This window comes from Carassius auratus, unplaced genomic scaffold, assembly GCF_003368295.1.
Source record: "Carassius auratus strain Wakin unplaced genomic scaffold, ASM336829v1 scaf_tig00215565, whole genome shotgun sequence".
NCBI lineage: Eukaryota > Metazoa > Chordata > Actinopteri > Cypriniformes > Cyprinidae > Carassius > Carassius auratus.
Window position 1 is genome coordinate 2207724 of NW_020528142.1, and position 17011 is coordinate 2224734.

A 17011-nucleotide genomic window follows, 5' to 3' on the forward strand; every position below is an offset into this window, starting at 1 on the left:
CAAGTACAACATGTTGCTCCAAAGTATGGCTGAAATTGAATGAAATGCATGTGGATTAAATTGAGGTCTGCGAGTAATCTGTAAAGCAACGCTGCAGTGTGAACAAAAGGGTTAAGGTATCAAATGGAAACAGATATGTCAATGGAAACAGCCTCCTTTCTTTCGCAGATGTTTGTCACTGTCAGGTTCAGTTGATACAGTGCCCATCAAAACATGATGTCTGTTAGGTGACCTTTAGGTTGCTACCATGTGTGAGGTCATGCTGCTGTTGCTATGACTACTATCAGCAGATTGTCTGCTCGCACGCATTACCTCAGCTGCCTGGCATCGGCAGGGTTACAGAACAGACCGTGACCTCGCCATGGAGACTAAACTAATCTTGAACAATAACAAGCAGCGCACACACATGCAGGGGCGATTTTGTGAGATTACTAAAAAACGCGTTCCCTAAAATCACACATTAAATATATTATCTGAGTATATTAGGGAATGACACCAAGAACTGAATAAGGGAAACATAATACTGGACTCCTATGAAAAGTATTGATGGTTTTTATACTATGGTACACATGTAAACGCTACCAGCCAAGTCCAGTTCAACGGACTTGAAGGGGTGACGATGAGAGAGAGAGGAACGGCGAGGTAGCCATATTCTAATGAGCGAGCTACAAAGTGTGTGTCAGTCACCTGTGCAGAGGCGAAGTGGGCTAATTTGAGCCTGTGCTAATTGCCACAGTAACGAGCTGCACGTGTGGATGGTTGCGAGGAGGATGGCAGCATGGCATGAGGGAGGATACAGTCCTCCTAACACCAAAGAGGTGTGAAAGAACGAACTTGTCCAACAGCATGCAGCCTGCTGGAGTCCAGCCCTGAGTGGGGAACGGCCGGCTGCTTCAGTGCTATGCATAGAACAGAATATTGTGTGTGTGTTGGGGGGGGGGGGGTGTGTGGAGGGGTATCTGTTGATCACATTATGACCGTTACCATACAATAAATCATTAAAAAAAAACAAAAAAAAACGTATTTTTATTTGATAGTAAAAAAAAACACATTATATCAATAACTAACACTTTACAATGAGGTTCCATTAGTTAAATGCATTTTCTAACATTAAATAATAACGGGCAATACATTAGTTACAGTGTAATAACAATAATACAATACAATAATAAAACTGGTCATTGTTACTTCACTTTAGCTCAAGTCCATTGAATAATTTTACAAAAGTTGTAATGAACGTTAATAATAATTTACATTGTTATTTCTTGTTAACTAATGTTAATAAATGAAGGATTATTGTATACTGCTATCAAATAAGCTATATGTGTATATTACAGTATAATAATAATAATAATAATAATCTTTAAATTACTGATAATTTCATATTTTGTAAGACTTTACAGTGAGGTCCCATTAGTTCATGTTAATTAATTCATTAACTAACAATGAACAGTGCATTTGTTAAAGTATTTAGTATTTATTAATCATTAATTAATGTTAATAAAAAAACATTTCATCATTAGTTCATGGTAGCTTAAGTCGATTAAATAAAATTAAAAGATACAACTTTTGATTTTAGTAATTGTATTAGTAAATACTGAAATTTACAAATAATATTGATAAATGCTCTTAAGTATTTTTCATCGTTAGTTCATGTTAAGTGCTTTCTACTTTATAGAATTATAATTAGTTAGGTTATTTTTGGTGACTATGGCAGAAATGTACAGTAAGAATCATGCAGTTATTAACAAATTACACGTAATCAAACAACCTTTAGTATTGAAGTTATACTAATGTTAAAGAATAGATCTTATTGTAAAATGTTACTGTAAATTCAATTTAAAAATGTGTAGCAATACATCAATTAAAAGGAACTTTGCTGATTTGACTCAACTAAGCATTTTGATGAAAACATTTTTTTAAATAAATAAATAAATAAACGTTTGTTTTAAATCCAATTTTACATTTATAACAATATCGACCTTAAAATGAATAGCAGTGATTTAGGGGTTTCTGTAAACTCAGATTCAAACATTTCTGAAAAAAAGCTGTATATATATATATATATATATATATATATATATATATATATATATATATATATATATAATTTTTTTTCCCCCAGAAAATAAATATAGCCTAATCAAATGTGTTGTTTTTTTTTTTTTTTTTTTTTTGTATATATTTTTAAGCCATTTAAATATGCATTAGTCAGAATCCATTTTCTACATGAATATACAAAAATCCTCCGTGGTCAATCAAATATACACCCAGAAAGCTTGGGGGCACCTTGTCCCTTTCTCGCTGGTCTGTCGGGAGAGCTCCTCTCTCTTTGAGCGAGCGTGTGTGTGTGTGTGAGTGTGTGTGTGTATGCGCGCGCGCGCGCGAGTGTGTGTGTGCTCTGCTGTTGCTGCCCTTTGATCCCTGCATTAGTGTTAGTTAGGGGCTCGGAGACACACACTTACAGAGAGCAGCCATAGTCAAGACACGGCAACAACAACAGCACCTCCTCCTCTACTCTTCCCTGTTCCCAACAATACACTTAACCGAGGACAGCCAGGTGCACGACAAGTCCCTGCCATCAGGCTCCCTCGCGACATTTCAATGGAAAAAGACCTTTTTTCTTCTTATCCCTAAACAAGAAGGAGAATGTGATAAAAGGGGGAAAATGCCAAGGAGGAAACAGGAGCAACCCAAGCGCCTGCCTTCACGTAAGTCGTTTTCTCGTTCGGCGCGATTTCAGCGCGTCTCCGTGTGTTTTGCGCAGTAGTTTAGGGTTAAAGAGGTGAAACAGACAAAGGCACGGCGGAGGTTATTTCTCCTTTTTTAGGTCTGTGCTAGGCAGCCATGTTGGCGATGAGGGGGCTAGCGGAGCGAGCGCACTAGCGGTGCCTTTAATTGCAGATAATCGATAAAGGTCCCGTTCCGCCTAAAGGTTGCGGTCAGGAAAGCTCGCGTTATCGCCGCTTATTTGGCGCTTATGGCCGCGCGTCTTTTCTTATATGTGTCGGTGCGAGCGAGGCAGAGTCGCGCGGAAGGGAAAGGGGAGGATCTGAGGATCTGGCCGCAATAAAATGAAGGGTCAGTCGGATCAGACTGAGAGCCAGACTCAGCCTTGTATCCGTGCCCCTGCCGTTACTTAGCTCCAGCGCTATCTAGCAGCGGTCCGCAACTTACAGAATGCGTCCTAAAACGCGGTCGCACAACTTTCCGCCTTCCGCGGTCGTGTGTGTTTGTGTGCGCGACTTTTTCTTTCGTTTGTCGAGCGGGATTTTTTTTTAAGCTGAGGTATTTTCTTCCACCCCTCCCAGTTCAGTGGTGTTCGTGTCTGCAGGCTGCCTGTGTCAAAGCCATGGTCGGTCACCTGAAGTTCAGGGTTTTTTCATTCCTCATGCAGCCATTCATTGCAGACGCTCTGCGATCAATAACGCACAAAAGGCGAAACGCTTTTTTCTCCGTCGTTTCGGAGCTCATGAGAAGGAAGTCTTAAGGTTTTCTCCGCTTTTCACGGGTTAAGCTTGGAATTACTAATCGCGAAATTTGTTCCTTTGACCCTGTTGTAGCTGGATGTTAACATTGTGCTTTTATCAGCTCGCTTATAACGGCTGCAGTGGCGCGCGCAGGCCGCTAGAGGGGACATGACGTGGAGTGTGGAAAACACCGAGCAGAGGAATTGGCGAAATGTGGCACGCTGGCGCTTTAAATGCACGAGAGCAAGCGCTCGTAATGCATCTTTGTGCATGTTGCGGTTCAAAAGTGGAACGGCGCCTTTTGGGACTTTTTTTTGGAAAGTCCGAGATACTCTTTTGCGGCTCTCTGGAAATTTCTACCTGTCTTTTAGCCGTGCAGTGTTTTCTTCATAATGCCAAACGTGTTTGTTTACACCCACTGAACTTGTCGCACTCATGTCCTCTCGCTTTTAACTTCGTTTTCTTAAGCAGTGATGCGGTTCAAACTTTTTACTTTTGACTTTAAAATAAAGCAAATTGAACTTTTTGGTGGTCTTAGTAAATATATTTTAAAGTAGCCTATAAGAAAATGTAGAAGACAGTTGTGTTGGATTTTTAAGTTTTAGGAAAGTATTTAGTGAGGAACACATTGCTTAATAGAAACTCACAATATGGTATACAAACCACGATATTATACTAATAAGGTGTGTGACTTATTAAGCAAATATAACTTATTAACTAAACATAAAAAGTTATTTAGTAACATAAACTATGGGGTGTATGGTATATAAACCTCAGTATTGTAATAACAGTATATTATAACTAAATGCTCATTTCCTTTTCATAACTGTCTTTCAGTCTTAGTTGTTTATGAATGACATAATATCTACTGCCATTTGTCCCTCCTCTGATTACTGCCGTACCAAAATCACCCACTCAGCAAAATCTCGTCTGAGGTTCGGTGGCGCTCCACACAGCCCTCTCCTGCAGCCGTGGAGGAGAGATGTCACGTTTCATTACGTTTTTCTGTCCAGAGAGGCAGATGACAAGCACGACTGTTGATCTACATTCATTCATCTCATCTGCTCCTGATTACTGCCTCGAAAAGTTTTAATAAAACGAGTCCAGGACAGTGGAATTTGTGTTTATTTGCTCTGTCAAAAAGTAATGTGCCAGGCATCTGGCTGTTTTTTTTTTTTTGGTGAACGTTTTTATGTAAAGGCTTTGTCATATCCTTTTGCAACTGCATCTTTCACTTCCTTTTCTTGAGAATACGTCTCTGAGTTCAGGAGCGCTTGTGTCACGATGTGCATGGGTCAAGATGTGCAAGAGGGCATTAAGGCCTTGATACAGTCAGATGATCTTCTTGACAGTTAAATATGACCTTTGGCTTTAGTGCTACAATGGAAACCACTGGGATTCCAAAAGCGCGGCCTTTATAACACCGTTGCACACTCCTTTTGCCAGAATTCTGAATTCATTTGTTCAAACCACAGGTCACAGTTCAGCAAACTTCCAGTAAATTAATCGTGAAAGGGGAGTCTAGGTTTAAATGTTCCCGTCTCGTTAAGCTGTTTTCCTCAGATTTCCACTCCGAGGTGTGGAGGTCGACCGAGGTTACCTTTTTTTCTCCTTTTCTACTGTACTTTGTCTTACTCGCAGGCCTCCATTTTGTGCAAGAACATAGCCCGTATCGTTCTTTCACCCTGACCTTTGCCATCAGCTAAAATGTCTCCCTATGGGAGCCGGCCATTTCCATTAATACTCACATGATCTTTAAGGTTATCTGCATTTGCAAATGGAGGAATTGGAGCATTGCACGGATTTCGGCTCTCCATTACTGAGCGATGGCAGAGTGTGTGTGACTGGGTGGCTCTCCACCTTACCGTAATGGTGGGTCACTGGCTCCTTTCCACTCATCTATGATTATAACGACCTTGGCTAGGCTTGGGCTTGAAAACATTGGATTAAGGGGAAAGGAAAATGAGGGGAGGTTTCCATTTCGCTCTTGGCATCTGATTTGTAGGGAAATTCTGCCAAGAATACCCCCTCCTCCTCCTATTTCTTCCCCCCTGTCCCACCAACTTGATCAGGCTCTCTCACCGGTGTCTGCCCATTTGAGCTCAAGCGAATAATGATACACAGGCTTTCCTCTCAGAAATGAATTAAAGGGCAGGGGAAGGGTGGTGGATGCTCTCCTGAACAAGTGCTTACACAGAAAGGGGCTTTAGCCAGGCATACTGAACCAGAACATTTAGATTAATTTGGCGAGCTGGATCGCCTGGCTTTCATCACAGGTAAAGTCTAAGTCTCAGTCAAAGGCGCTGTGGTGACATAATTAAGACAATTTCTGTACAGCTCGACGATTGTAATGGACTAGGCTCATCTTGTGTAATGTATTATTAAAAACAGTGCATCTTTAAAATGACAAGCCACAAAGTAGCCTGCTTTCGTCTATGAAAGTACTGAATCAGACACACTGTCTTGAAGACAAGCTCAGGGCTCAACAGTAATGATGGGAAGGATAGCTTGCTCTATTTGTCTGTACATCTTTTTATTTGGTTGTGAACTGTGTTGGACTTAGTTTTAAATTGGCTAGCCATGTAAAATTATCTTATTGGCGTAATATGCTTGAGGGAAATTATAATATGATTTGGATTGTCTTGGTGGTGCCAGAAAAAAAAAAGTTTTAATACATATTAATTACATAATTATTATTGTTATCATCCAGGTATTATAGGAAAATTCCATCTAAGGAAGTGTGAAAAATGTATCAAATATTTTAAGTCGTTTTAATATATATATATATATATATATATATATATATATATATATATATATATATATATATATATGAATAATTCTAGTTAAGGGTCCGTTTTTTTCAAAGAAATTAATACTTAGCAAGGATGCATCAAAGTGATCAAAACCTAAACACTAAAAAATGATATTTCAAGCAAGTAAATGCAGTTTTTTTTTTTACTTTACATCAAAGAATAATCAAAAAAACATTTATCGTTTCCTCAAAACCTCAAAGCAATGATTTCTGAAGGATCAGAGCACTCAAGACTGGAGTTATGATGGTGAAAATTCAGCTTTGTCATATTGGTACATTTTTTTTAAAATTGTGATTTATACATCATTTGAAAGCTGAATAAATAAGCTTTAGAAATATAAAGAAATACTGAACTGTCCGAGATATAACTATTTGAAAATCTGGAAACCGATGGTGCAAAAAATCGAAATATTGAGAAAATCGCCATTAAAGTTGTCCAAAATAAGTCCTTAGCAATGCATATTTACCAATCAAAAGTTAAGTGTTGATATATTTATGCTAGGAAATTTACAAAATATCTTCATGGAATATGATCTTTACTTAATATCCTAATGATTTTTGGCATAAGAGAAAAATATATATATTTTTTTTTTACTCACACAATGGATTGTTGTTACAAATATACCCGTGCTACTTATGACCAGTTTTGTGGTCCAGGGTCACGTATGAATAAATGACCTTTTAAAATATATTACAGTGAAAACATTAGCAGTGCAAGCAGAAAAAAAATCCCCTACTGTTGTGCTCTGAACTTGTTTATCGATCCTTCTAAGGCTGTAGTTAATCAACCTGCTCACTTAAAAATATTTTTTCCTGTCTATGGGACGCACCTCGTGTCCGTATGTTTCATGAAACACTACAGCCAAAGTCTGCACACAATGTTTCACCCACCCAAGTCTCAATCAAAGCCTGTATGGAATAAAAGGGTAATGATTTTCCACATGTTGACAAGTCACAACATGGAGATCTACAGCTCGGAGAGCAGCCCTTTGGCTAGTGGCGGCCCAGCACTGAGTAATAACCAGCTCATAGCAGGCATTCTGCTGGCAGTGGTTCATAAGGAACAGCTCGCTGGTTCAGCTGGGGAAGGGGTGGGGGGAGCTGCTGGAGAGCTCCAGGCACTTTCCTGTGTTGTTGTACCACACAAGTGCATCCATCCCCTCCAGGACAGACCTTTAACAGGCTGCTAACGCTGGGCCACACCGCACAAGGGATCGAACAGACAGGTCTGACGCAGGCCCGGGCTGCAGAGCTGTGCCAAACTGTGATTTGATTTATGAGTCAGTACTCTGGGTCCGTCTTAAGATGAGATGAGGCTTACTGGGCAGAATCAAAGAGCAGTCTGTTCACTTGACGGAATGAGAAGAGGCAAGTCGCTGTCAGTTTTTAAAACTGGATTTGAATTGTCATATTTTAGAGAAGGCCTTGGAAGTGGGGAGGTCAATAATACCTGGACGAAGCTATACTTTAGCATTCCCATTCATCTGAATGGCAGTTGCTTGGCTCGTGTAAGATTCCTCTGTACTCAACCTGCTTGCTGCCCTCTTTGCTCATTGTGGTTCAGTTGTCTGAGTGGGTAAAAAACACTAGCCTAATCACTATAGAGCCACAGAAAATTTTGGAAAATTGATATGTAACATGATAAATGTGTAACCTCCCATATGTTGCTATTGCTGCTGTTTAGATAGCAAAGCAAAAGGAGCATCAGGATTTTACATTCACACTGGTTTTTAAAACGGCAATTAAATATGCACTAATTGCATACATTTCCTGAACAGAAATCTGAACATTGGATAAAGGCAAGTTAAAAATATTTGATTTATTTGACGTATTCAAGTTGAAGGTTTTTACAGAGGAAATTTTGGATATCTCTTTATATCACTTCATAAATCAGAAAACAAAAACAGAGAGAGAGAGAAAAAATTTGATAAAAATTTCACCATGAATAATAAAATGTTGTTTAAAACCAGGCACATGTATAAGTTTGAACAAACCCCTTCGTATAAACCTTCAGAATATAGATAAGAATTAGGGGTGCTCCGATCACGATCGGCCGATCGTTATGCGCATCTCGTCAGTAAAGCTGGATCTCTAATCAGCGGTTAATTCCATCAGGTGCGTGATTTCACATAGAGCAGCTGTTACTACACAGAGCCGTTGTTAATAGAGAAGATGCGCAAATCCACTTCATTTTCAGCGTTTTTTGGTGCATCTTCTCAGTTAACAACGGCTCTGTGTAGTAACAGCTGCTCTATGTGCCGAGATGCGCATAACGATCGGCCGATCGTGATCGGAGCACCCCTAATAAGAATAAAATTGGACATTTTGGTGAATGTACTGTAAGTGCTGCTGAAGCTGAGATTTCAGACTCATTTAGAAAAATCAGTCTTTTGATACATCTACTGTAATAAAATCTACAGATGCATATAGATAAAATGCAGTAAAACAAACACTATTTTGGGCCCAAGCACTAATGGTGTGAGGACCCTCTTGGAATTGCTCTGTTTATTTAGATGCTTTTTTTTCCCCCACTAGTTTAAAACAACACATTATGTTAAGCCAAATAGCCCAAAATCTAAAAAAAACTGACCCACAGATGAAAAAAGGTCTGTAGTATTAGAAGCAATATATTACTATATATATTACTATTATAACAACAAAAATTCCAATGACAATAATATTAATAAACATTTAAGATCATTTGAATCCTGAATTTTACACTTTAATAGTATTATATTTTGGTCTTAACTTCTTCATTGACAGGAACCTTTAAAGTCTTGAAACCTCTGAAGTCTTTATTCTGCCTAGTTGGCAGTAGTTTTGATACATTTCTCATTACTTTGTGTGAAGTGCACACATACTGCGAACTGTTCTGAGCTTGAGCGCCACACGTGCTCCATGTGAACAGACAGAATAGAGTTCAGCTTATTCATTTTGAATCACACAGTGCATACAGACTATAAACAGAGGTTTTTTTTTTTCTTTCTGTTTTTTTTAATCATTGATTATTTGGATTCAATCGCAGCCAAAATGTTGACCTTTTGATTAGAAGTTCCTTAAAGTCGTGAGGTTGGTTACACCGGTTTCTTTTTCAACCCAAGCAAAGTTAAGTAGAATGGAAAGGGTTTTTGTTTTCTTTCTCCACCTTGAAATGGACTCCAGATGGCAACTATTATTGAGCGTGTTCAGCTTTAATAGATTGTCCCCAGTCCTGATCAGTTTTGTTGCCATAATGGCTGCTTGATGGTTTTTCTTTTTTTTTTTTTCTTGTTGTGACTGGGGAGGCTGATTCCACACCAACAAAGTAGCACCAAAAATGCCAAGTTTTACTCAACTAGACAATTTGCCCTCACAATTATGCAGCAATCAAATCATAGTAATTACACAACAATAATAACGATGGTAATTACTATCACTGTTATCATTAGCATCAAGAGACACCAATGTAGTTTTGAAACGGAAACGGTTATATTTATATTCTTGTCAGGATTCCGTTGAGCTTGGTACGCCTGGGTTAAACGCGAAAAGTATGCACTCAGTCCAATTCCATGTTCCTCTAATCCCAAGAAAGTGTGATGAGGGTTTGAAATTTGGGAATTCTCCAAACACAAGGCTGACTTCTCCTCGGTCACGTCTCTAAGATAGACTACACTGTCCAGCGCAGAGAACATAAGCATGTTAATGAGTTTAACTAGCGGACTAGCAGCTGTGCTCCAAGGGTTTTTCTGGAGACGGGGCTGTTTTATAGCTGAGAAGATTAAAAGTGCCAGGAAGGAAACAGACACAGAGTAGTGGCACCCTGAGGTATTGACAGCCTCCAAGGGAAACGGTATATCATCTGCAAGTGTAGAGGTGTTTGGCTGCTTTACAAAGGCGAGATATTATATTCATGATGTGAAGTCATCTCTGTGAAAGCTATTGTCGCTATGTCTTGTGCTGATTTACGAGGCTTAAAACGTAGGTGAGTGTCTGAGACCTGCTCAGCCCCTCGTGTAAAAAATGTCCTTCGCATTTGCCTATGACTTCACAGTATGTTTGATTACTCCCGACCTTGATGCAAAGCTCCGGTGTTCATGTTTGGTTGTTAGCACGAGGTCAGTAGCTGATTAGTATTGGTCTGGTGGGGGGGGATGTCTACCTGGGTGTTGGTGGGGGGCTAAAAGGAAGTACATTTACTTTCAGTGTTAAACCTTGTTACACACGCTATACTAATGGTAGTGAATGGACGGTACAGCCATGGTGGCAACATTTTTTAAGTTGGCTGAAAGGTTGCAGGATTGTATAGTGTTAGAAAAAAAGTGCTAAAATTGGAAACTTTACAGGGTACAACAGCTTGTTACTGGGATGGTATACTTGAAGGTAAATAAAAGCATCGGCTACATGACTAGACAGAGTGGTTTTGTCATTTTTAAGCATACAGCTTGTACTCACTGAAAATAAACAACGTTGCTCCAGTGCCAAATAAAAACAATACACAACTATGAGACTGAACTGGACTAAGGATGCATATTATATATGCATGTTTATTTTAAGTTTCAGTAATTTACAAACTTTAATTAAGCTTTTTTCAGTTTTAGCAATTCTAGTACTTAAACTTATTTTATTTCACTCAATTGCCAAGGGAACTTTTGTTGTTGTTGGAATTTTAATCTAATATTTATATTTTATTTATTTAAATTATATATTTTTTTGGAATGTATCAATATCTACACATTGAATATTGAATTGTACATGCAAATTCATTTTTACAATATGATTGCATTTGTCGCCATCTAACGCTCCGTTAAAGTTAATTTCAAAAACACGGCTACATATAATCTTTAGCAAATCACATAGTGAATATCCATTTTTCATACTGTACATCACGTTTTCCCCAACTGGAATTTGTAAGTTCATGAAAACTTCAAAAATAAGTCATAAAAATGTAAAAAATGAAATAAAGAAAACGTATTGTTAAGTTCTTAAATATTAACTTACAAACTCAGGGAGTAGTAGTACAAGTAAATATTTTGGTCGAAGTGGTTTGACTGACAAAAACGTTTGGAAATCCTTGCTTTATGATAATTATGTAATACCAAAATTAATTTTAAATGGTTGATTTTAGTAATTTTATTATTTTTTAATTATGCAAAATAGTATTTTGAACATTTACTGACTATTGGCCATAATGATCCCTGCAACCCTTTTTATGTGTGTTTCAGGGTTTTGTGTATTATTTATATATTATATTTTTGGTTGCACTTTATTTTACAGTATGTGTACTAACATGTACTTATAGTGTACTTACAGTGTATTTATCCAAGAAAGTTCTGGTAACACAAGGTAACTACAATGGGTTAGGGTTAGGTTTAGGGGTAGGTTCAGGGTTAGTACCTAGTTATTACATAGTTATTGTAATTACTATAATAAGTACATAGTATGTACATGAGGAACAGGACTGTAAAATAAAGTGCTACCATATTTTTTTATAAATTTTTTTAGTTTTTTTATCTAACATTAATAATAAGGCATTTATCAGTTATGGTTTGTCTATCACTAGCATAATTTCAATATCAGTGGAGCCCTCATTTTATGCACCACTATTGATTGGCTGTGTTGTAGTTAGAATGAATTGTTTTACAGCATGGTGTTGATTCAGACAATAATTCTGCTGTTTGCTCAGCTGAATATCTTTATGCATATCCTCATTATGGTTTTATAGATCATCCCAAATACTCTCTATAAAGACATCCCAGTTTGGCAAGCACAGTCGGCTGTTTTTTTTGTTTGTTAGTTCCTCTCTCAGTCCCCCACAGCTATAAGTCACACTCGTATTTCAGCGGCCACAGTTTACCCTTGTAGTCATTTAGTCGTTGTCTATGCAGAGACTCTTAAACGAAGCACTAAGGTTAGGCACAAAATGTTGGCTCGATGCGCTCTCCAAAGGCACAGTTATGGTTGTCATAGTGATCATATTTTTTGCAATCATTTGTCACCCAGATACAGTAGGGTTGAATTAGAAGCACCTGGTTATGCTGACGTGAAGCGAACGAAAGGGGAGAGGTGAACAACTATTCCCGTTTACTCTACTGACACGGCACGTTTTCAGGCATACGTGTGTGCCGTCGGCGTTATCTCGCTCGTATGTCTCTACCTTCGTAAAAGCGAGATGGCTATCTGCGTGACAAAGAGCACTAGGACCGAACAATGCGACGCTAACCATCGGCCGCCCCGGCCACCGTTTAACATGGAGATTGGAAAAAGGAATCAGCTCTCTCTCCTCCGGGACCTGCATGTAAATGAGGTTAGCCTCTCCTGCTGTGCCACCGCTCTATCCCCCACTCTCCTCTCCAGCTCTAATGGCTGCAAAACTGCCACCTCCATTCTTCAGGAAGAAACCGGGACCAATCCTGATTAGTGCCCTTGTCTTGAGTGACAGGCTTGGATCTGGGCAGGCAGTGCCGTGGGCGCCTCTGCCAAGCTGCTGTCAACCTGGTATCACTGTAAAAAAGCCATCCCTTTTCTTCAACCCCCCAGCCTCCTCCACTCTCTCACACACCCCCTCGTACTCTCTCTCTCTCTCTTTCTTTCTTGGGTGGCTGGCTAGTCAAGCTTGGCTGCATCCCTTGCCTGAGCTACTGGGACAAAGTGTGATTTACAGTAGTTGGAGAGTTTCCCTGTCAGCTCTAACCTGTGTGCATGCTGTCTATCTGAGTAGGCGGCAGTAATGCTGTAGAAACAGCATATTGTGGTGTTCGCGTCATAGCACCTAGCTGAATCCACCCCTGCTTCCTGTCCCTGTGGTATGTACACAGAGCCTTACTTATTATCTTATGCTTTCCTTTCGTTTTCCACAATTTTGTTTTATTGCTGTAAATGTACAAATCTTCATGCGCCCCCTTTTATGCCCACTGAAGTGTATATGGCGGATCCCATTAGTTAACATCTCACCGCTGATAATGAACGTGCAGATCTACCAACTTTTTGAGAGTACCCTGAGATTACTAGTCCAGGCGCTGTCTTCTTTTTGTTCTGTCTCTGGTATCTATAAATGGAAGTTGGGGGAAATAAACAAGAGTGCAAAAGGGTGCTTCATCTACAAAGAGGAATTTCAGAGGTCTGGAAGCCAACACTGTCTCAGTCTCTTCCAAGAACACATCTCCTTCCTGTTTCACCTCTGGCCCCCTGCCCAACATGCCCACAGACGCTGAGGCCATGCGGAAAACACACAGATGGTAATATGTAGTATGCTTTGCTAATACATGCTGATGAAGGCCTGTGCTAATGTGGAATACAGTAGGCGACTGATTTGTTTAATATGAGTGTTGGATACAAGTGATTTAAAATCACTATAAATCACATTGCTCGACTGTTGCAAGACTTTTATGGTCAGTCTAAATTTGAGTAATTTGTTTTAAAATCTCTATTACAATTAATTTTTTTAAGGAATAGCAAATATGGCAGAATCTGCAATTCGTGGACAGAAAATGATAGTCAGCTCTGTGGGAGCACTTCACTTAATATTAGAAAAATACTGTATTAAGAAATGGTTCAGGAGTGTAGTGTTGCACAAAGCACAGCTAAAACAGAAATCAAGAAACCGATAACCTGTTGGTCACATGTGAATTTCTGTGAAAAACCTGCAAAATCTGTGTTGAGAAATATTTCACCTTTATGCGAAACATCTGACAGCACCTTACTTTGATCACATCTAATGTGTCATATTGTGAGGAAACTGATGCTATTCAGCCCTACTTTATAAAAACTTTGTAGTTTCACTAACTCACACACAGGGATATACACCTACAGAGTATATTCATACAAACACACATTCATATACATGTACATTTTTTTTTTCAATAAATTCAATTCAATTCAATTCAAGTTTATTTGTGTAGCGTTTTTTACGATACAAATCATTACAAAGCAACTTTACAGAAAATTACGTTTCTACAATATTTAGTAGTAGCTTATAAGTGGTGACTGTCAGTTTATGTGCATAAGACAGGATTTTTCAGAAAAATTAATACAAGATGTAGTCAGGCGATGAAGATTATTAACAGCAATTATTATATGATGCAATCACACTTGTAGCAATATTTGGTAGTTCTGTTTGTTGATTCAGGGTTAGCATCATCTGGGGTCCTCTGAGGGGGTAAATTTAAAGTAAAATTAATTAGTTTAACCCAAGCTAAACAATAATAATGTGCATTTGATCAGATGCAACTGCAGTCACAATTTATGAGATGCATTATTCGAATGCTTGGCGAAAGAGATATGTTTTTAATCTAGATTTAAACAGAGAGAGTGTGTCTGAACCCCGAACATTATCAGGAAGGCTATGCCAGAGTTTGGGAGCCAAATGCGAAAAAGCTCTACCTCCTTTAGTGGACTTTGCTATCCTAGGAACTACCAAAAGTCCAGTGTTTTGTGACCTTAGGGAGCGTGATGGATTGTAACGTGGTAGAATACTAGTTACGTACACAGGAGCTAAACCATTTAGGGCCTTATAGGTAAGTAATGATAATTTGTAACTGATACGGAACTTAATAGGTGGACAGTGCAGAGACTGTAGAACTGGGGTTGTATGATCATATTTTCTTGACCTGGTAAGGACTCTAGCTGCTGCATTTTGGAATACCTGTAGCTTGTTTATTGAAGATGCAGGACAACAACCTAGAAATGCATTACAATAGTCCAGTCTAAAGGTCATAAATGCATGAACTAACTTTTCTGCATCAGAAACAGGTAAAATTTTTCGTAGCTTTGCAAGGTTTCTAAAATGGAAGAATGCAGTATTTGTAACATTGGAAATATGGTTTTCAAAAGACAAGTTGCTGTCTAATATAACACCCAAATTTTTGACTGTAGGGGAAGTAACAGTACATCCGTCTAGTTGCAAACTGTAGTCTACTAGATTCTGTGTACTGTTTTTGGTCCAATAACTAATATCTCTGTCTTATTCGAGTTTAATAGGAGAAAATTATTGGTCATCCAATCTTTTACATTTTTAACACACTCTGTAAGCTTAGATAATTTAGAAATTTCATCTGGTCTCATTGAGATAAAAACTAATCCTGTATTTTCTAATAATATTACCAAGGGGCAACATGTATATTGAAAATAGAAGGGGACCTAGGACGGATCCTTGTGCCACTCCATATTTTACTGGTGATAAATGAGATGACTCCCCATTTAAATAAACAAAATGGTAGCGATCAGATAGGTAGAATCTAAACAATCTTAGAGCCTGCCCTTGAATACCTGTATAGTTTTGTAATCGATCTATGAGTATGTCATCTATGGTGTCGAACGCAGCACTTAGATCAAGTAAAACAAGCAATGAGATGCAGCCTTGATCTGACGCAAGAAGCAGGTCATTTGTAATTTTAACAAGTGCAGTTTCTGTGCTATGGTGGGGCCTAAAACCTGACTGAAAATCTTCATACAGATCTTTTTTTTTTTTGCATAATTTTCAATTATTTTAAATGCTGTGCTCTGAAATGCTAAGCATGCTATGCTCTTATGCACTTGTTCTGATTATTGTTTTTTTTATTGTTAATTTTCAAAATTTAGATCACTTCTGATTACCAGTTTAGTCGATAGTGACAGACCTAATAACTGATTTGCATTTGAAATTCTTTTGTTGGGGAATATTGATAGGTCATTTTGATTTCGTGGAAATTCATTTTGACTGATTATGTGAGAATATAATATTTTGGATTCCAAAAAAAATTAATAAATTATTAAATATCAATACTTGCTGTCAGTGTTTGAATTCAGTATCATGTTAGAAGAATTTCATAGTAATACTTTATTATATCAGTCTCAGTCAAACTTGTTCAACAACTGTTTTTGTTTAATTGATGTTTTTTAAAAGAATTGGGGTGTCCTGCTTTGTTACCAGAATTGCTTGTATTTTTATAAAAATATTTTTTTGTGTGTTTAATGGGATAGGATTGAAGTCATTTCATGTTTTATGTGATTAATGAAGATACTAGGGTTGGGTATACATTACGGCACACTTTTTTCATTTATTACTTTGTGAACTTTCATGATACCATAACTGAATTTCGAGAGAGAGTTTCAGTGAAAGAGCGTTGTAATCTGTGGTGTCAGTGATAATCTCACTCACACGGTCCTCTTCACTTTTGTCCATTACCATAGAAGTGGCTCAGATTGCACTGAGAAACACCGCTTGCCAGTTTATGCTAATTTAGACTTCCTGCTTCTTCATTAATTGAAGTGCAGGAAATGATATGAGATCGATATGAGAATCTCAAGGATAATGCAATACTGCAAGAAAATGAAACGCGACATATCGATATACAATCATATTTGCAGAATCTTAGTTTTGCCTTGACTGATTGCCCAGTTTCTTCAAGGCATATACTGGTCATTCTGAGAGCAACCTAATTAACAGAATTACTTCCCACCTCTGGTTGTGCGTTAGTCTCTCGAGACGACGTATGGCTGGTGGCGGTAGCACCCAATATGGCACGTCCTTTCCACCATATTGTCGGCCGGCGGCTAATAAGTTAGCACTGACCGGCGGACGGGCTCATTAGCATCGCCTGTGGCTGTGGCAACCCCCGCCAGGGCCCAGTTGGACACTTAATTACCGCCACCACTTTTTTATCTCCCCTCCAAAAAACCCAACCCCCCACCCCTGGAACGCCACTGGCACTTGCTTGTGCAATCCACAGAGAATGCTGGGAAACTATAGATGCCAAAGTGGTGGTTAGTT

General features: G+C 38.5%; 1 protein-coding gene across 3 annotated transcripts in view; it reads left to right on the forward strand.

Annotated features, from left to right (window-relative positions):
- Positions 1-2260: 2260 nt before the first annotated feature.
- LOC113095005 (zinc finger protein 827-like) overlaps positions 2261-17011 on the forward strand; it is a 28823-nt gene continuing 14072 nt past the window's right edge. The window contains exon 1 of one of the 3 annotated variants that reach the window (XM_026260606.1): positions 2261-2711. In XM_026260606.1, coding sequence (XP_026116391.1) covers positions 2669-2711 — 43 coding nt within the window. In that variant the 5' untranslated portion in view covers positions 2261-2668. Of the gene's footprint in view, positions 2712-11803; positions 13500-17011 lie in introns of those variants that run through there. The other 2 variants (XM_026260605.1, XM_026260604.1) reach the window with 2 other exon arrangements.